Source organism: Lathyrus oleraceus, chromosome 5 (genome assembly GCF_024323335.1).
Source record: "Lathyrus oleraceus cultivar Zhongwan6 chromosome 5, CAAS_Psat_ZW6_1.0, whole genome shotgun sequence".
Classification (NCBI taxonomy): Eukaryota; Viridiplantae; Streptophyta; class Magnoliopsida; order Fabales; family Fabaceae; genus Lathyrus; species Lathyrus oleraceus.
Window position 1 is genome coordinate 16,724,691 of NC_066583.1, and position 22,228 is coordinate 16,746,918.

Sequence of the window (22,228 nt, forward strand, 5' to 3'; positions counted from 1 at the left end):
CAGAAATTAAGTGGAAATTAAGGATAACTCAAGATTCATATCACAGAAATAAAACCGAAACATAATAAAAATTAAACCCTTAAAATAAGACTGATTAGAAACCATAACAGTAACAGGAACATGAAATAATACAATAATAACCAATTGATCATCATCATCTTAAACTTAAACTGGTAAAGTGGTGAGTGATCAAGAGATATTAAAAGGTCAGACAGATTGAAGTTGCTTGCAGAGTGCAAGATATGTTGAGTAAAGAACTCTATCTTTCGCGCCGGTTCGATGATCGTTGTTGTATTTGCAGCAATATCTCAACTGTGTGATATTGCAGCAGCCAAGCATTTGTCCCAGAAACAAAAACAACCAATTGATCTTCTTTTTCTTCTCAGCAATGATTGGCTTCACGCAGTTTTTCTTATTACAATGCATACAGTCCGGCAATGTTGGATTCTTCCATATATTTAGTGGCGCCCTCTCGTTCATGGCTCGGCTATTTTTCAAAATATAGTCGTAGATTTCAGGAAACTTGTCTCTCACGTCAAATGATATTTGGAATTTCCTTTCGCATTTGTTGCACTCAACATCTCCTTTGATATCAAAGATTTCCTTTTGGAGAAGATAATCGAAACTGTGAACTCTTGCTCTTCGGTTAGTAGCCCATACGAAAGGTGCATCAATAGTATCAGTTCTTTGATCGTCACGGCGAGCGCGTTTGCAAGGACGTGATGCCGGAGGAAGCAAATTCAAGATTGGTTGTTGAGGTGGTGGGATTACTTGAGGAAACAAACTGTGAAACTGAAACAATGTCGGTTCTAGAAGATAACTCTGAGCCGGTGGTTGAGATGGTGGGACTGGTTGAGAAAACATGTTCAGAAAAGGAGTCTGAACCGGTTCTGGTTCTGGAACAGCACTCTGAACCGGTTCTGAAACAGGATTTTGTAGTGTTAGTTCTAAAGAAGAGTTATGTTCTGTAAGAGGAGCTTCAACAGGTGGTCGAGGTGGTGGGTTTGTTTCGGAAAACATGCCCTTGCCCATGATTGTGTCCTAGTAGAGAGGAAACTGACAGAGAATATGGTTGTGTGGTAGAAGAGAGTAAGTAACTTTTGTAATATATATAGAGATATAGGGAGATAAAATAGGAACTAATTTTGGTTGAAAGAGAGAAAATAGGAATTTAATTTTGAATTTGAATTTAAATATTAATTGAATTTTTTGGTAATAGGACTCTTAGTATACATTGGATTGGATGATTAGGTTTAACAAAACAGAAAACATGAAATTATACATACTTCAAATATATCATACTTCAAACTGCATACAATTTCAAATTTACAGGCGAGACTACTTGCCTTTTTTTTATTGACCTTTTCTACACTCCTTTAAATGATTATTAAATATGTCTTTTTTTATTGACCTTTTCTACACTCCTTTAAATGATTATTAAAACCTATGTTAAAGAATAGACTAATTTTACTAATTTATTTTATAGTCATAATTTTAAAATTTTGAAACAATATTTTAATAAAGAAAAAGAAATCGTTTGAATTCATTCAACCATTTTTAAAACTCCAATATTTATGAAAAACAAACTCCTCTTTTTTTAGAAGAGTATCTTGCAATACATGATATTGCACCATATATATATATATATATATATATATATATATATATATATATATATATATATATATATATATATATATATATATATATATATATATATATATATATATATATATATATATAATATATAGGGTAATGCAATCTTGTTCTTGTGCCTTAGGGGCACATGTTAAAAACTAATTGTAGAAATGTTTTCTTGGAACTTGTGCATGGTCATTATCAAAATTTTATAATTAATATTTTTATTATTTTTTTTAATATAAATTTTAGTATTATATATATATATATATATATATATATATATATATATATATATATATATATATATATATATATATATATATATATATATATATATATATATATATATATATATATATATATATATATATATATATATATATATATATATATATATATATATATATATATATATATATATATATATATATATATATATATATATATATATATATATATATATATATATCCATGAAACTCATAGATGAGTATGTATGAAACTGATGTATATCGTCGTGTATGTGCATGAGTATAATAGGTGAGCTAGCATGGAACTCTAAATACAAGAGTCATGGCATTATAAGGAACTAACTATCATGAATGCAAAACTTATAATTTTGTGTTAAAAAAAAGAAGTAATTAATATTTTTATTATCAATATTATTAAAAACTGCTTGTAAATAATTGATTAATTTGTTGAAAATGTATATGAAAATTAAAAATTGGTTTGCGTTAATAATGAATTTTGTTGATAATTATTATTAAACTTATAATTTTGTGTTAAAAAAAAGAAGTAATTAATATTTTTATTATCAATATTATTAAAAACTGCTTGTAAATAATTGATTAATTTGTTGAAAATGTATATGAAAATTAAAAATATATATGATAAACTCAAGAATATCGTATAGTTTGAAATAAAAATACTACTACATTATTTAACTTTCAGGAGAAAAATTGCTTGTATGTGAAAGAAAACTGAAATAAAGGCAACTTTTAATAAAAGTAAACTTATAAACCTTTGATAGAAAGTTTTGTATTGAAAAAAGTAAATTTAAATTTTTGAGAAAGTCAATATACAAGTTAAAAAAACATTACTTAATTTCTTAACTTATACCAAAAAACAGTAGTTAGCATTTTCCTACTATTATTAGGAATTTTTGTTTCAAAAGTTTAAAGTTCAGAGTTCAGAGTTCAAAGACCCTTACAAGAGTACTCACAGATAGATTAATATAAATATTAGTTTGAATAATTATTTTATTGACTACTTTATTTCGTTAAAATACTAATATGAATAAGTATTTGAATTTCATTAAAATTCAATTATAAATTTAAGTATATTTGGTTACATCACACATTTTAAGAGTTTTTTTTGGTTTACAAAACACTTGTTAAGAATAGTAATTAAATATATTTAATTTTATTTACTTTATATTTAAAAATAGTACATCTACCAACATATATCTATTATAGTTATCATCTTATCACAATATTAATAATTAATGTGATTTTTTTTAAATAGTATTGATTTATATACATCAACAATTTATTTATATTAATATAATGAATGTATTTGTGTTTTAGAAAAGGTAATATAAAATGTGTATAAAATAATCCTTTTTTGTCTTATATTTGAATTCAAAATTTTATGATTTTTTTTTTCTTATAATTGAATAATATAGTGTTTTGACCCATTCGATTCAAAAGTGTTCTTAATGCGATATGAGAAATTCATTAGAGTTTTAAAATTAACTCCAAGATTGCTCGTTTTTTCTTCAGTTTTGCATCCTCTTTCACCTTTAATATACATGTTGCCTTTGAGTCTCTTTGTCAGGTGATTGTGAGTGTTTATCTGTTTCCTTCCTTTTTCTCCTCTTATTGGGTGGTCTTGTTTCTTTCACTTTCGTCTTCTTCTCTCCCCTTTAAACATTTCCTAGTGTGTTCCCTTAGAGATGTGGAGATTGATTTTTGTTAATCAAGATATATTGAGTATATGGCCTTGTAAGGCTTGGAACCTCGACACACCTTTCAATCATCATATCTCCAGAAAGGCGAGAGTGATAAATCTTAGAACTATCGTGTATATGGATCGGTTTAGGTTGAATTTAGCAAAATTAAGACCTAACTCATACAGTGAACACTGGTTTGAGTAAGATAAAATAACCATCCACAACATCATTGGACTAGTTTGAGAAAAATAAAAAATTATTGGGTTGGATTGGGTTACCCAATTTTTTTCATTTTTTCTTTCTTATATAATTATAAATGATGTGTTATATTATTTTTCAAAAAATGCTCTAACCATTCTTTTCCTAAAAAGTAATTTAGTCTATTACCGATATTTTTTTAAAGCATCAATTTTATAAAAACACGATAAAGTTTGTCATAAACATACTTGTAAAAATACGGGTTGCATTACGGTACGATAGTAGCAAGAATTACATAACATGCGTGTAACTTACAAGAATTAAAATCATGAGTCACAAAATAAAAAATATTCACGAGGCTCTAATTGTAGCAACCAAGATCAACACATCGACGTCATCGCTCCTTAAATTACAAAAATTAGTTAATCAATAATCCACGAGTTTCTTGGGCTGGGTCAGTGTTTACCCAAACCCCAATTATTTTGAATGAATTTTCATTTTTAAAAACCATGGTGACCTAATAACACGACTCAACCTTTTTTTGTCATTTTGAGTGGATTTGGCCATATTTATTGGGTTTACCCAACCCAAAGTACACCCCTACTTGGAACCATATGTATAAAAAAGATCTAAAATGGTGCAAGGACAACATAATTTGAAAAATCATATAAAACAAAACTAAGAACTGTTGATGTATGTGTTTGCATGTATAATCAAGAAGTGATTCAAGATGACAAAGCTTTTGGATAGAAGGATACAAGTCAACTAGTAACTGGTTAGTTTTGATGATGACTGTCATACCCTCAAATTTACCCTACCCCCACATCACCTTATTGAACCCTAATTCATGAGCATACATCCCATACATGTCATCTCATGTGCATCTATACTTAATGATCTACAATAATCCACAAACTCAAGGCATGAGATTCATATGTGAAGCCTCAAGATCCTCTGGCCATGTTGAGGTGTGCCCAAGTCACCTTAACCCTAATTTCCATTCTCAAGCATCCAAAAAACTTGTAGGATCATTCAAGTCATCTCACTAACTCTCCAAACCCAATTTGGATGTTGAGTCCCCTTTGAAGATGCATCAAGATTCATCTGGTCACCCAAGGACCCTAACCCTAGCTCTTGACCCTATTTGGCTTTATAAGTCATGATTCACCATGAGTTTTTACCATGTCATTGAGGAACCCTAAAATCCAAATCTTCTTCATACCATAACCTTTAAAACATCTCAATATGCCCCTTTCATCACCAAACCCTAATTTGCCTGACCTTGGTTCATGATGAAACTTATGGCTCAAGAAACCCTAATTTGGGCACCCTTTGGTCTTTGAACTTGCTTCATTTTTATCATCCAATCACTCAACCACTCATTCAATATTAATTCATGTCAATTTTAACCACAATTCACCATTCAAACACTCATCAAATACATGTTACGAGTACTTGGCTTGGTCATGGTTTTTGAACTTTCAAGGCATTTGATTCACCCATGAACTTAACCTAAAATCACTCCATAAAGCCCAAGCCTAATTTTACATCATGATATGATCATATGAACTAAAAACATCCACCATTATGCCGTAAAAATCAAGAAATCACAAAATCACATTTTTAGATCATGTTGGTTGGTTACATTTTGGCAATAATGGCCTATGACAAGTTTCAAAGCCCATAACTTTCTCATTTCACAAGCTTTTTAAGTTCCAATTTGAGCAAAATTTCCTAATTGAGTCCCTCTCCAACTTTGATTCAAGGTCAAAGACCTAATTCATTGAGCAAGGACCTCAATGTTTGCATTGGCCAAGCTGGTCCAACATGCCTACGATGCCCTAAAACATGATCAAGACCACTACTTTACCATATTTCCATTTCCAAACCACAACTCTTTTTGACCTGGTTCTTTTTACATCCAATCAAGTACATGGCAAGGAACATTTGGCACAAGTTTTGGACAAAATGCAGAAGACAATTTCATATGGCATTGGTTCAAAGATTGAAGATCATCCATATGTACAAACCAGACATGCCTCAGCCAGAATTTGCATAGTCATGCACCAATCCCTCAAACCACTTTGTTCTGATCCCAATAGCCCCCAAACACATTGCAAAACACATCAGGACAAGAATGGAAGTCAACTTGGGTGAAAAACCCCTCACATTTGAAAACCTGATGCCATGTGAAAAGTGAAGTTTTTCCCAAAATAGAAAAAAGACAAAACCAACACAAATCTGATTCAAACCCTTTGTTGCACCTATTTAATGCTAAGAGGAAAAACCAACTGGTCTGGAATGTAAGCAAGGTTAGAACAAAGCCATGTAACACCCCCCAAACTACTACCACTCAAATACATCATACAATTGCATAATCAGAGTAAATTAAAGCATTCATACACGAGGGCATCACATTTACTTCTTCCAGAAACAACACATGCCATGGTCACATACAAGTAACACTGATTATAAATAAAAACCAAATAACCAACATGCAAACTCACACAGCGGAATAACATCTCTCTTCATAAATGGTAAATAGTGATGATTCCCATAAATCATCTACCATAAAATATCGTTTTGGGCTCTAAGGCCACTCAACATCAAAACCAACATATCCAAATAACAAGATAAACGAGAGCACAACAATATCTCTCAACATCAAAACAAATACAAATAATCCCATAAACCCAAGTGTTACATGACCAGGGCACTATAGACTACCTAGTCAAAACACAACAAGAACTACCCTCCGAATCTAATCCTTGTGCGAAGCACCACTATCTCCGGTACCTGAGCAATGTCGCGATAGAACATCATTCCCACAGAAGGGTGAGAATTCAAATCATTATAGAAAAACATAACAATATGAAATGTATAACTAACATACATATATTATTAGAATTCGTCACGCTTCATACAAACATGCATCATATCATCTTATTAAAGAATCACATGTTTATCACCATACGACATGGCTCAATAATCCACAGGTATTCATTTATAAATACTAAACAATGTACAAAAGTCATATTTCACAACATACCGATTTCATGTACATATTATCATCCATCATCATTTACAAATCATCATCAAATATGTATGCAACTTTCACATGATTCCATAATGTATACAAGTCACCATTTTATCACATATATCACAAATATGCACACATATCACATCAACAATTCATATCAAATGGATCACCTAAAATCCACGTATATACATATCTACCAAAATCATATCCAGACAATCATATCACCTAATCACACAAACAACGATTCACACCGACACGTGCGACTCAATGTGTGACTCAATGCGATATGCATGTGGATCTCATCCGTTATCATTTCCGGCTTGCCGAGCATCTATCAAATAGACTAGATAACCACCTATAAATCTTGATTCGGCCTTAAGCTGTCAAACCCCATTTGGCGTTAGGTTTGGGACAAGCAAATAATCTATGTGAGATTACCCAACATTGCCTCTTTCATAGACTCATGCTAGTGTAAGTGTGCAACAATAATAAGACTCGTGAAATTAATACGATCACAACCCCTTAATCATACATAATCATACCACATCTAACATTTGTACAACATACACCTAACATGACTTCAATCTCAAACAATACATCAAATAACATTCATCATCTCATCACAACACATTAACATAAAGCAAACAAGCCAATTCATGTTATTCATGTTATTCATCAAATTCACCAATTCACATCATCACATATATAATTTCAAGTATTATGTTTCTTCACAAAATCCATCTAAAACCATCCAATGAACGCCAAACAATAGAAAACATGTCATTCACATTCACCACACATACAACATACATCCATATTAGGATTCTTTTGATAAAATATTAATCTACTGTTATCAAAAATATCACGTTATAGATAATATTCTTAGCTCCGTAACGGTCCAAACGGCACCTCAAACGGAGTTACGGTTCAAAAGTTATTGAATTTACAAGTTTTTCAAAATGCTGTTAAACCAGAAAATTTGCTGTTGTGAAAATTCGGTCAAAAACCAAAAAAACTGCTATTGCGAAAATGCTACTGTCCAGCATAAATTTTCATCATAAAATCACATTAATCCATCATTTTTCATGAAATAAATAGTTATACAACCTATATATATATATATATATATATATATATATATATATATATATATATATATATATATATATATATATATATATATATATATATATATATATATTGTTCCGGACTGGGCCATGACCCTAGGCACGGCACGGCCCAATGCTCGCCAAGCCCACGTCCAAACAGCCATGTCCACACGACCACAAGGACACGTCAGGTGGACGACAGTCCGCCCGACGAACGTCTCCCCGGCCCTTAAACACGTGTCGGACAGCGAGCGGGTCCTCCTCATACGATCTCCATCCACTCACCGTCAACCCATGTCGCGGGCACCTCAGTTGTGCCGGGCAGGGCCCTAACGGCATCCCACTCACCACGTCACCCAACTCCCCTATATTGCCGCCTTAGGGATAGGGGCAGTTGGACCAGGGGGCAGACTTTGGCCTAGGTCTTAACGCTTCTTACGCGTCCCCTGGCAGCTCCTCCTTGGGCCTAGCTAATCCAGCCCATTAGGAGCCTTGGCCCAGCGCTGGGGGCTCACTATAAATACCCCTTTCATGGCAAAGGGGCAGGTATGCTAACTCACACTCTGATAACCTCATTCTGTACCTTTTCTGACTTAAGCATTGGAGCATCTTGCAGGTACACCCCCCTCTCATTTCATTCTCCGGCCCATTCATCAAGACCTTGGAAGGCCCTCCTGATCAGGTGAGATCAGTGGCGCCGTCTGTGGGAACTAGCTATCCCCATCTTCATCAAACGAGGATCAAAAGCTCATTTATTTCTGTCCTTCCAACATGGCCGGAGAACAACATAGCGATCACAGCCGTCCCCTCGTCAACTACAATATGGACGACGGCCCGCCATCCCATGAAGCGGACGTTCGGGACGGTCATCCATCCACCCCGTCTCCAGAGCCCCAAAACAACGGAGATGCCTCTCACGCCCACAATTTAGGGGCAGAGACATTTCATCCCATTCCCGTTCCCGTTGAAGGAGACGCCGTAATGATTGCCATGGTGAATGCCCTCAATCAGGCCGGTTCTATGCTCCGCCAGCAACACGAACGAATCATGGCCCTCGAAGCCGAACGACAAGAGGCCCGGCCCCAGCCGGTGAGTAGGATACAACAACGTTCGGAGCCAACGAAGAAGCGAGGACGTCGCTCTCCCGAACCCCACGCCAGCAGGGCACGCGCCCGTCGTGACGGTGGTCGAGCGAGAACATCACCAAGGCGCGGGCACAGCCCCGACGACAACGAACTGTCTCCCTTAAGGAGCGACGAGGAAGATTTGCACTGCCCCCTATCTCGGGCAATAATGGAAGCCCCGCTCCCCAAAGGCATGGAGAAACCGCCAAACCTAGCTGTGTACGACGGGACTACAGATCCCGACGATCACGTCGACAACGTCAACGCGATGCTCGACTACCGCAATGATATAACCGGGCACCTCAAATGCCGACTGTTCTCAACGACCCTCAGGAAAGGGGCCATGGCCTGGTACAAAAGCTTGGCCCCTGAGTCCATTACGTCATGGAGAGTCATGAGGTCCATGTTCACCCGGCACTTTACAGCTTCCCGTCGTCACCCCAAGACTGAGGCGACCCTTGAAGCCATAGTGCAGAAGAAGAATGAAACACTGCGCTCATACATCGAGCGATTCAACCAGGAAGCTGTCGAGGTAGATACCACCGAGCACATGAAGAAGTATCTCCTCGAGAGAGGTCTCTTACCCGGCAGTGAACTTAGCAGAGCCGTAGGGATCGAACCTCCCCGCACCTTAAACGAGCTCCTGCATAAAGCCCAGGCCTACATCAGATACGAGGAAAAGCAGGTGGCACACAATGCCCGCAGCGGACGTAACGCTGGGGAGACCGAGCACTCAAAACGCGAGGACACGAGCATTTCCCGTCGCAACGGAGACAAACGAAGAGAAGAAAGACCTCGCGAGCTCCGGGAAGGAAGAGGCCCCGCGGGCAGATATAGCGAGTACACCTTACTGACAGCTCCTCGAGAGCGTATCCTCGCAGAATGTATCAACTCTGAATTTAAGCAGGGCAGGGTCAGGTTCCCAAAACCATCTGCACCAAAGCCCCACACCGACAAATCAAAGTACTGCCGGTTCCACAGAAGTCACGGGCACGTGACCGAAGACTGCGTCCACCTGAAGGATGCGATTGAAATTTTAATCCAAGAAGGGCACCTGAAGCAGTACACGAGGAAGAACGAAGCTCCCAGACACGACGAGCCAGAGAAGAAGAGACCCCGGGAAAACACACCCCCTGACAACTCTCCCTATCAAGTGGCCCTCTGCGTGTCACGACCGGAAGATTTCTTCCTCCCCGAACCATTGCCCGAGGGCAAGATCACTGCACTCAGCCCCTGGGAAGACTTCCCTACCACACTGGTGATATCAGGAGGAGGAACTAACGGGGAATCCACGGCCCTCTCCGTCAAGCGTAAGTTCGACGAACTCCTACTGACTGCCCCCGAGCAGAAAGCGACATTGACAAAATACCGGGGAAAATCCAACCCAATATCCTTCTTCCTGGAGGAACTCCCGGGCGGATCCCCGAACTCGGCCATCCCACTATTGATAAGAGCAAAGATGGCCCGATTCGACGTACGACGCATCCTGGTCGACGAAGGCAGCTCAGTGGATATCATGTACGTCCACCTCTTCAAGACTCTGAAGCTAGACAAGACCAACTTAGCCCCCTACGTCGGATCAGATCTCCAAGGATTCAACGGAGCAACAACCAGACCGTGGGGATATGTTGAGCTCCTCGTCACCTTCGGCGAACAAGAAACGGCCAGGGAAGTCAAAATCCAATTCCTGGTCGTAGACTGTCCGTCTCTCTACAATTGCATCTTTGGACGCCCGACACTGGCCGAACTCACCGCGGTCCCATCCACCGTCCACCTGAAGATGAAATACTACACCAAATTGGGACGTGTGGTCACCATCCATGGTGACATCGAAGCAGCCCGACGATGCTACGACGCCGCAGTAAAAGGACAGGCCGTAGTCAGCACAAAGAGCAACTGCAACAACAAAAAACTCAAGACCGAGGATCCTGCCCGAGGAGTCAACGCCATCGACCTCGACTGTCGCATCGGGCTGGACGAGACCGAAGAGGGGAGGTTCCCCAAGGAACGCTCTCTCGAACACCCGGTCCGACCAATCCCCGACGGGGAGTTCGAACTCATTCCTCTTGGGGACGATCCGGAAAGGACGGTGAAGATAGGTAAGGGACTACCCGAGGAAACAAGAGAAGAGCTAGTAGCATGCCTCGAAGAGAACTCCGACCTCTTCGCGTGGAATGCCGCGGAAATGCCCGGGCTGGACCCCGAGATCGCGTGTCATAAGCTAGCTGTAGACCGGGCAGCCAAGCCCATAGCACAGCGTAGACGCAAGCAATCGCCCGAAAAGGCAGAGGCTGCCGAACGAGCTGTAAAAGACCTCTTAGAGGCAAATTTTATTTCTGAAGCCCAGTACACAACCTGGCTCTCTAATGTAGTCCTTGTTAAGAAAAATAATGGAAAATGGCGTATGTGTGTTGATTATACTGATCTTAATAGGGCTTGCCCGAAAGATGCTTTCCCCCTCCCTAATATAGACTCGCTCGTTGACAACTCTGCAGGTTTTAAACTCTTGTCCTTCATGGACGCATATAGTGGATACAACCAGATCCCTATGTCGCCCGCAGACAAGAAACACACAGCGTTCATGACCCCAACGGGCAATTACTATTACAACGTGATGCCGTTCGGGCTCAAGAACGCTGGCGCTACATACCAACGCATGATGAACAAAGTCTTCAAGGACGAAATAGGGGACATGCTCGAAGTGTACATGGACGACATGATCGTCAAATCACACGAGGAGATAACCCATGCTCGACACCTTACGAAGGTATTCGAGCAGGCGAGACAGTGTAAAATGAGGTTCAACCCCGAGAAATGCACGTTCGGAGTCCGGGCAGGCAAGTTCCTCGGTTTCTATCTCACCGAAAGAGGGATCGAGGCCAACCCCGACAAATGCCGGGCATTCTCGGAGTTTCCGACCCCGAAAACCAAAAAATCGATCCAGTCACTCAATGGAGTGCTCGCCTCACTCTCCCGTTTCATCGCCAAGTCCGCCCAGCACGCATTGCCATTCTTCAGACTCCTTCGCAAAGAGGCTACCTTCGACTGGACCGATGAATGCGAGCAAGCGCTACTCCATCTAAAGAAGGTTCTGTCCCAACCCCCGGTCTTATCACGGCCATCAGAAAAGGAAACCCTATACTTATACCTATCCGTGGCAACCGAGGCCGTCAGCGCCGTTCTAGTAAGAGAAACCGACGAAGGACAAAAGCCCATCTATTTTACGAGTAAAGCACTCCAAGGTCCCGAGCTCCGATATCAGCAAATCGAAAAGGTCGCCCTGGCCCTCATCAACACAGCGAGGAGACTACGATATTACTTCCTCGCACACACGATAAAGGTGAGGACCGACCAGCCAATCAAACAGCTGCTCGGGCGCCCGGATATGGCCGGGAGGATGCTCAAGTGGTCACTAGAACTCTCCGAATTCGACATACAATACGAAAGTAGGAAAGCCTTGAAAGCTCAGGCGCTGGCCGACTTCGTCGCGGAGATGACCCACTGCCCGACTCCAGCAGAAAGCGCCCACAAATGGACGATCTTCGTCGATGGCGCCTCTAGCACATCGGGCAGCGGGGCCGGGATCATCCTCGAAAATGAAGAAGGGATCCTGATAGAGGTATCGTTAGCGCTAGCGTTCCCAACATCAAACAACCAAGCCGAATACGAAGCCTTCCTCGCAGGCCTGAGGTTAGCCGAGGACCTGGGAGCAAAAGAGGTAAAAATAGCCACCGACTCCCAGCTCGTGGCCTCACAAGTGCGAGGAGAATACCAAACCAAGAACGACAACCTCCTCGGGTACTTGTCCCTCGTCAAAGAAAAACTTGATAGATTTGAAAAATGGGAAGTTCAACACATACCCCGCGAGCACAACACACGGGCAGACGTTCTCTCGAAACTAGCCAGCACGAGGAAAAAGGGTGGGAATAAATCAGTAATCCAAGAAATTCTCCCGCGGCCCAGCATCGACAAACTACCGCCTCCACTCGAGGTCAACGCTATTGGAGATGCCCACTGTTGGATGACACCCATCTACAATTACCTCACACGAGACGAACTCCCGGCTGACCCGAAAGAGGCGACCACTGTCAAACGACGCGCATGCTCGTACGTACTCCTCGAAGGCAAACTCTACCGGAGAGGATTCTCCATCCCACTACTCAAATGCGTCGAGGAAGAGAATGTCCCCGACATACTTGGAGAGATACACCGGGGAATTAACGCTCAACACCTCGGCGGACGATCGCTCGCACGAAAAGCCCTTCGAGCAGGCTACTACTGGCCGACCATGCAAAACGATTCGAAAGAGCACGTCAAAAGATGTGACAAATGCCAACGACACGCCGACATGCACCTCGCACCCCCGAACGACCTCAAATCATTGTCTTCCCCATGGCCCTTCGCGTGGTGGGGCATGGACATCCTCGGACCCTTCGTCACCGGATCATATCAGAATAAATACCTCATCGTCGGGGTGGATTACTTCACCAAATGGATCGAGGCGGAGGCACTGGCTAAAATAACCGCGCAGAACATTCTCCGGTTCTTCAAACGCAACATCCTCGCTCGGTTCGGTATACCCCAGGCCATTGTCACTGACAACGGGACACAATTCACGGACGGAGGATTCCAGGACTTCATCGCCAGCCTGGGCACCACACAGCATTTCACGTCTGTCGAGCATCCGCAGACGAACGGGCAAGCAGAGGCGGCCAACAGGGTTATCTTACGTGGCCTCAAACGCAGACTCGGCGAGGCAAAGAGGGCATGGGTCGAGGAGCTACATAGCGTCCTATGGGCCTACCGCACGACACCACATTCCACCACCGGGGAAACCCCGTTCCGACTAACTTACGGCACCGAGGCAGTCATCCCGGTGGAGATACGGACGCCAACGAGGAGGACAGAGGAGCCCCTAGACGAGGAAATGAACGATGAAACCCTTAGAGCCGAGCTCGATCTAGTCGAGGAAATACGCTCCGAAGCGGCTCTCCGGGAAACAACCCTCAAACAAAAGATAGCACTACGCCATGACGCGAAAGTCATAAAAAGAGAGTTCCAGGTCGGCACCCTGGTCCTCAGAAGAAACCAGAAAAACCCGAGAGAGGGCAAACTGGCGGCCAACTGGGAAGGCCCTTACCGCGTCCGCGACAAAACGAGCAACGGGGCCTATTACCTAGAAAACCTACAAGGAGAACAACTCGCTCGACCATGGAACGCAGAAAAACTTAGACAATATTACAGCTAAATACACCACGGGGAGACGTGGCAGGTACGACCACGCTCTTCGTCCCCAAAACCCCAGGGAGGAACCACGAGGCCCGGGAACGATCCGGGGTCACATAACGAACACAACCCTCCCCGACGGTTGGGATCTTGACCAAGACTCAACGTCGAAGTACCAAGACTGGCAGGGCGCCCAGCTCGCGATGGGAGGACCCAAGCCTCGGGACCAGGGTTCGGACAACGGACCCGGGCTTCGATACCCACGGGCACAAAGCCCGACACTTCGTCGGTTCCCTAAACCGAGGAGATTAACAAAGTCGAGCAGAGTACGAATTCATACAAACAAGTATCAAACACAAACGAGCACAATGAATGATAACGAAAATATTCATACATTAGAAACGATAAAAGCGGCCGAAGCCAAGTACGCCCGAAGGCCATATTACAACGCCCGAAGGCCAAAATACATAAGGCACGCAGGCCATGATAAGAAAAACAAATAAACTAAGACTCCGCTCGGAGCACCTCTTCATCTTCTTCTTCTTCTTCTCCCCCCAGCTCCTCTTCCACTGCAAACGGGCAGATGATCTCACCATCCCGGACGCAGTAGTTATAGGCCGACCCTGCTGTCACCAACTCAGGGTTCAGAAGCCCGAGCTGCTCGACAGCATTGTCGAAACCCTCTTTGAAGCAGGCCACGAGATCTTGGTTGAGAGTCCGAATATGCCCTAGCAACTCACCGCGCGAACCAAGGGCGCGTTCCTCCTCGGTCTCATCTGCCAGAGGACGGACCTTTCCCTCGAGAGACGCAACCTGAGCCCGTAGGCCAGCGTTGTCCTCGGTCAGCTTCTGATGGTCGGCCACCTGCTCTTCCAAGCTCGCCATCGCAGCCTTCAACTGGTCCCTCTCCTTCTCCACCTCCTCCAGCTTCCGGCTCAACCCTTCCTGCAGCTGATGCTCTTCTTTGTAGTCCGACAGATCTTTAGATAATTTTTCCTTCTCCGCCCGGACCTGCAAAAGGGCACCCTCCAGCGAGGCAGTGGAGACCGAAGTGTCGGTCAAAACCATGGCCGTCTCCATCACCCGGATGACAGCAGCAATATCCCTGGCCAGATCTTTTCTCCGAGCAGCAGCATCCTGGTCCAGAATAGCCTTGGCCTCAGGCGCGGGCACAACAATCGACTCCTCGGCCTTGAAGAACGACCGTTCCACATAGCAGGGAGGTAGAAGATAGCTCCCCGGTCCGTTCGGACTTCCTGGAGACGACCTGGTAAGGGCCCCAGCCGGACGCTTCCGTTTATGGAGGGGAGAAGCCGCTGGCGACGGACTGCTATCAGCAATGTTGATCGGGTTAGACCGAGGAGGAGAGGAAGGAATCACGCTCGCCTGCGAGGGACCGATCCCGGCATCGCCAGCAGTCTCCGAGACACGGGCCGCAGTTTTCTTCTTCTTCTTGGGCACCCGGTCAGGAGCGCCGACCTGATTCGCTAGCTTCAGCACCCGATCACGAGCATTGGGCATGGCACCTGCAAATAAATTACACACAAACATTAGCGACCGAAATCATAAACAGAAATAAAATGCTAAACAAAGTCTGCCTACTCAATAACGCCAGAGCTTCCTCCTCGGTATCACACTCGAGCAGAGCCTTCGTATTGATATAACGCGTCTCGGTGATTAGCTCCCCGGCCTCATCCAGGTAGGGCACGCCCTGTCGATTCGCCCAGAACCCCAAGCTGAAGCTCTGCACGTAATCGACCAGCTTCTTGTACGCGAGCCTATCCTCCTCGCCGAGCATCGCGTACTTGACCCGGTAATGCGCCGTGGAGAGATCGAAATGATCACGCTGCCACCTCAGCGGTATCTTCGACATCAGCGTCTCCTCCCCGTTGGGTTCCCGTTGATAGTAGTATAAAGAGTGAAGGGCAGCCCGGGTGATCGGCATCACCACGTACCACCGGCTTTTGAAATGGCGAACAGAATCCTCGTACGTCTTGAACAGACGCACGGGCTGCTTGAAGGAAACCCAACTGTGGCGACCACGGGAACCGGACCTCTGGAGATGGAAGACGTGGAAGAAGAGAGCCCGGGTGCAACCAATGCCGAGGAACTGGCAAACTAACTCGAATGCCCGCATAAATGCGAGAGCATTGGGATGTAGTTGGGACGGCGCCAGCCGGAGCCACTTGAAGACCGACATCTGGAAGGAGTTGAAGGGCAGTCTGATCCCCGCCTCACGAAAAGCAAATTCATACATGGTGAACTGCTTCCCCGGGAAATGATGACAAATGCGGTCTTCTTCCTTGGGGGCGCAGCAGTACCAGTTTGGTGGATCCTCCCGGCTTATGGTCTCGACCATAGCGTGAGCAGTGATGGCCTCGTCACAGAAGTCTGATTCCTCCTCCAAGGGCTCGTCCGCAACCCATGAGAAGTCGACCTGCCCGGAAGAGGAGGCGTGTTCGGTACCACCTCGGACACTCCCATCCCCGACAGGGAGACGAGCGATTGTCGCGTCTTCGGTGGAGGACCCAGAATCTTCTTTCCTCGGTCGTAAGCGCCCGGTAGCACCTGAAACGCAGACAGAAAGAGTGAATTCGACGTCATATCAAATCCACCCTTCCACCGCAGGTCAAGTGAAAGGGCGTAGCGGCGACGGACACTAACCGTGCTCAACTCGGTGGCGCGCGCACTCTATGAAGACCGGGCATAAACTTCATACAGCCTATGCAGGTATTGCCCAGCGTATGAAGTTTATGCCCGGTACAGTAGGATCCCAACCCTATTTTCTACCATCTAAGATACACCTACAGTCCACTACACTGTTCCCAAGTTAAACCTAACCACATTTCTACAACATTATCATGCGTTTGACAGAAAACAACAAGGAAAAAGAATGGGTCACAGTGGAAAATCATACCTGACATAGTTAAGTTGAAAGGGTACGGTGGTGTCCGAGCAGAAGACGGTGGTTCAGATAGGAGGACGGGCGGAGACGACGGTCCAGACGGTTGAGAGAGCAAACGAGAGAGAATGTGGAGAACTCCGGTGAACGCGTGAGCGAAAAGAAAAAGTGGAAATGAAGTTACTCAACCCCTTTTTATAGGGCTTGGCACGTAGACCAACACGCTAGGTCATCATTGCCTAGCCTGCCTACGCCGTCTTTGCACGCGAAACGAAGCGACCCCACTAATTCTGAGACACGTCTGTCAAAGATGAGAAGCTGAAACGACCCGAGCACCTATCCGTCTCCTCGACTCACCAAGACGCCACCTCCCCGCGTCATACCCACGTTTACTACAAGGAAGGCGCAGATCAACCGATCACCTCCATCCCCGACATTCCCGAAGAAAGGGTCGATCATGAATAGGTCTGGTACGACCTCGCCTGTCTAACGATCAAGCTTCCCCATCGTCTCGGGGAACCCTTAGTTGAAACATAAGTCATCCCTCTGGCTCAGAGACTCGACTTGGGGGGCTCCTGTTCCGGACTGGGCCATGACCCTAGGCACGGCACGGCCCAATGCTCGCCAAGCCCACGTCCAAACAGCCATGTCCACACGACCACAAGGACACGTCAGGTGGACGACAGTCCGCCCGACGAACGTCTCCCCGGCCCTTAAACACGTGTCGGACAGCGAGCGGGTCCTCCTCATACGATCTCCATCCACTCACCGTCAACCCATGTCGCGGGCACCTCAGTTGTGCCGGGCAGGGCCCTAACGGCATCCCACTCACCACGTCACCCAACTCCCCTATATTGCCGCCTTAGGGATAGGGGCAGTTGGACCAGGGGGCAGACTTTGGCCTAGGTCTTAACGCTTCTTACGCGTCCCCTGGCAGCTCCTCCTTGGGCCTAGCTAATCCAGCCCATTAGGAGCCTTGGCCCAGCGCTGGGGGCTCACTATAAATACCCCTTTCATGGCAAAGGGGCAGGTATGCTAACTCACACTCTGATAACCTCATTCTGTACCTTTTCTGACTTAAGCATTGGAGCATCTTGCAGGTACACCCCCCTCTCATTTCATTCTCCGGCCCATTCATCAAGACCTTGGAAGGCCCTCCTGATCAGGTGAGATCATATATATATATATATATATATATATAGCAACTATTAGGATCATAAAAACAAGATTGTAAGCTCCACTAATTTTCACCAAAATCTCAAATCAACCATTTTCAAGTGAAACTCAAACTTGCAATTATACACCAAATCGTGTTCTATACACATACTCATTCATGAAATTCAATATAGAAACATCATAGCATAACATAAACATCAATTTCATGGATTAAAATATAAACACATGTTAGGGTTTCTCAAAAATCAAAATCCCCAAATCCTAAGTTCATGATATCTAACCCACATACATTACATACATTATGTTTACCCTTAACCACTTGAAATCCCATCCTTACCTTAGTATAGATGAAATCTCTAGGTCCTTCTTCTTCTAGTTTCCTCTTCTCCTCTTTCTCTTATCTTCTCTTCTATTCTCTCTTCTTTTCTTGTTTTACAAAACTAACTCTGATCTCTAAAACCCTTACTATCTTTTTAACTCATAATGGGCTTAACCCACTTATCCACCGATTCTAATTAATTAGGACCATTACTAGACAATTGTTATTTCTACTCATAAAATTCAATTATTCAAATAACACATATATTCAAATAACTCAAATAATCACCAGAACACATATTTAATTAATTATCACATCAAATAATGATTAATTAAAATAAACACCTAATAAATAAATACGGAAATTAAATCGGGGTGTTACAACTCTCCCCCACTTGAAATATTTTCGTCCTAAAAAATTACCTCAAGCAAACAACTCGGGATATGAATCCCTCATATGACTCTCAAGCTCCTACGTCACATTTCCACCAGTCGATCCTCCCCAAACGATTTTCACCAAAGCAATCTCTTTACCACGGAGTTGTTTCACCTCTCTATCTTCTATCCGCATAGGTAATGTCTCCACGGTCAAATTATCTCTAACCTCAACATCATCTAATTGGACAACATGCGAAGGATCCGCAATGTATCTCCTCAATTGAGACACGTGAAACACATCATGGAGATTAGCAAGTGACGGCGGCAACGTAATCCGATAAACCACATCACCTACTTTCTCGGAAATCTGATACAGACCAATAAAATGCGGCGTCAACTTACACGACTTCAATGCTCTACCAACACCCGTTACCGGAGTAACTCTTAAAAACACACAATCATCTACCTCAAACTCAAGCGATTTCCTTCTCTTGTCATGGTAACTCTTCTGACGACTTTGAGAAACCTTCATCTTCTCTCTGATCATTTTAATCTTATCAATAGTCAGTTGAACTATCTCAGGTCCAACCACAACACTTTCTCCAGATTCGTACCAACACAAAGGCGTCCTACACCTTCTACCATACAAAGCTTCAAACGGAGCCATACCAATACTCAAATGAAAACTATTGTTGTAGGTGTCGCAATGCGAAAAACAACCGGCGGGAAAATACAGAGCCGCCACCGACGCTATTCATCCTATGACGGAAAGGGAGCGCAGGACTAACCTAAGAAAGGGAAAGGAACGGTTTTACGACCAGAGATTGCAAGGTGCGGGAGTCGGTTACGCAAGGGGAAGGTATTAGCACCCCTCACGTCCGTCGTACTCGACGGGATCCACGCTCAAAAGATAGCTCAAAGAATAGGAAAAGGGTTGCTAATAAACTGCTCAAAGAAATTGCACAAAATGCAATAATAAACAGGTGGAAGAAGACGGAGGAAGTGGACTCGGCAGGATGTCGCATCCTGGGCCTACGTAGTTTGTCAGAAACAAACATCAGAGTCAACGTAGTTCGGGGAAAAGGGGAACATGCTCGCTAGGACATCGCATCCTATGCCTACATATCTTCTCTATCCAGAGGAAGAATCAGAGCACTCGTAGCTCGGCTAACGCACGCCGAAACAAAACACCAAAAAGGGACGCTGAGACGTCAAAAGAAACACTCAAAAGGAAACAGAATGCCAATACATGGACTTATATCTGACTCCCAACAATAACCCAAACAAAAGGAAATAGAATGCCAATACATGGACTTACATCCAACTCCTGACAATAACTAAACAAAAGGAAACAGAATGCCAATTCATGGACTTACATCCAACTCCTAACAACAAACAAAAGGAAATAGAATGCCAATACATGGACTTACATCCAACTCCAAACAATAGCAAACGCTAACCAGCGAACACCAAAGAAAAAGGTTATCAGATTACCCCAACAAAGTAATCAAATATCCAAAGATGAACCCCAAAGATGAACCCCAAGATGATAACCACCATCACAAACGTCACAAATGAACCCCGAAGATGAACCCCAAATGAGTGACAACCGTCACGAATGAACCCCAAAGATAATAACCATCATCACAAATGAACCCCAAGCGAGTGACAACCGTCACAAATGAACCCCAAGTGAGTGACAACCGTCACAAATGAACCCCAAGTGAGTGACAACCGTCACAAATGAAACCCAAGTGAGTGACAACCGTCACAAATGAACCCCATAAGGTATAAACATACCACACACGCCCACGTTGGACAAACAAGTACTCACACCAAAATAAAGAAGAGGGTGAACACACACAAGACAACACAGCAAAAAGAAAAAGGGTGCCCGGAGAGATTGCTCGCAACCTCCTGCCTACGTATCTCATCTGGTATGAGAATCAGGGCGACGTAGTTCCCCTTAACAGGGGAAAGGAGACAACAAACTAATAGGGAGACTAAGACTCGAGCCTAATAGTTTTCATGCAAACAATATCCCTAAGTCGGGAATAAGGGTGATGAACACACCCAAAACCAAAACAACAACAAAAAAGGTGAAAAAGAAAAAGGGTGCCCGGAGAGATTGCTCGCAACCTCCTGCCTACGTATCTCATCTGGTATGAGAATCAGGGCGACGTAGTTCCCCTTAACAGGGGTACAACACTCTCCTAACCAGAGACCAGGGAAACAACAAACTAATAGGGAGACTAAGACTCGAGCCTAATAGTTGTCATGCAAACAATATCCCTAGGTTGAGGTCTCTAACAAGAACCCTACTTCCTCAGAAGTCAATCATACAACTCCTACAGAAATGGAGATGAGAAGAGGAAAGCAAATAAACACACTAGCACAAGTGAACAAGCATCACACACTATATCCATACAAGAGGCCCAAACAATGGGTAGGCTTTAGTCAAGAGGGTTCATATCAACCTCGACAAACAAGCCAAACTGTAATGGTAATCTGTAGCTCTTAACCACTAACATTGAGAGTTAGGGTGAGGCTGATCAAAAATGGTAATGAGGATGAGACCTCATGCTCTTAACCCTGGCCTGGGTGAGCTCATGATAAGGAAAGCGTGGGGATCCAGAAAGTGAGATCCTATTCCACTTGACAGACACTGGACAAAGATCTTGGGTACATGTTCAACAGCATCAGCACGTAGTGCGAGCATAAAGAACGACTCACTGAATAACGGGGGATTGGCTACTAATCCCTTTTATCCGTCAATTGCCTCTTCATGGAGGTCTTATCAAGTAGCACATGCCTCATCTTGGAGGTCTTATCAAATATCATATGCCTCATCTTGGAGGTCTTTGGCACAATTATAAACAAACACAAACAGAGCCTCTTAAGGAGGACTTCCAGCAAAATGCCTGCCAAAAGGGTGACAGGACTTCCAGACTACATGGAGTAAGAAGATAATTACCTAAGTGGTGTATCAACCACAATCCAAAGCTCAAGCAAGAGCTAAAAGCAAGCAACTAAGGTACCTGTACAAAGGCTAACCAGTTAGTACTTCAAACATAAAATCAGAAAACAAACAGTGAAACCATCCAACTGTACACAACTCAATGAACAATGCTCAAGCACTCAAATGAGCTCAAGCCTATCAATTAGAA

At 43.6% G+C, this 22,228-nt stretch overlaps 2 protein-coding genes across 2 annotated transcripts; both read right to left on the bottom strand.

The window, feature by feature from the left end:
* Positions 1-207: 207 nt before the first annotated feature.
* LOC127078474 (uncharacterized) lies at positions 208-1,032 on the bottom strand. Its single transcript, XM_051018932.1, has one exon. The coding sequence runs from the start codon at positions 1,030-1,032 to the stop codon at positions 208-210; it is 825 nt and encodes a 274-aa protein (XP_050874889.1).
* An 18,123-nt stretch (positions 1,033-19,155) lies between these two features.
* On the bottom strand, positions 19,156-19,608 carry LOC127078475 (uncharacterized). The gene has a single exon (XM_051018933.1). It carries the CDS (start codon positions 19,606-19,608, stop codon positions 19,156-19,158), a length of 453 nt encoding a protein of 150 aa, XP_050874890.1.
* Positions 19,609-22,228: the final 2,620 nt, after the last annotated feature.

Bases quoted from the DNA above. Each gene is read 5' to 3' on its own strand.
- LOC127078475 (XM_051018933.1), bottom strand. From the start codon at position 19,608: ATGATCAGAGAGAAGATGAAGGTTTCTCAAAGTCGTCAGAAGAGTTAC.
- LOC127078474 (XM_051018932.1), bottom strand. From the start codon at position 1,032: ATGGGCAAGGGCATGTTTTCCGAAACAAACCCACCACCTCGACCACCT.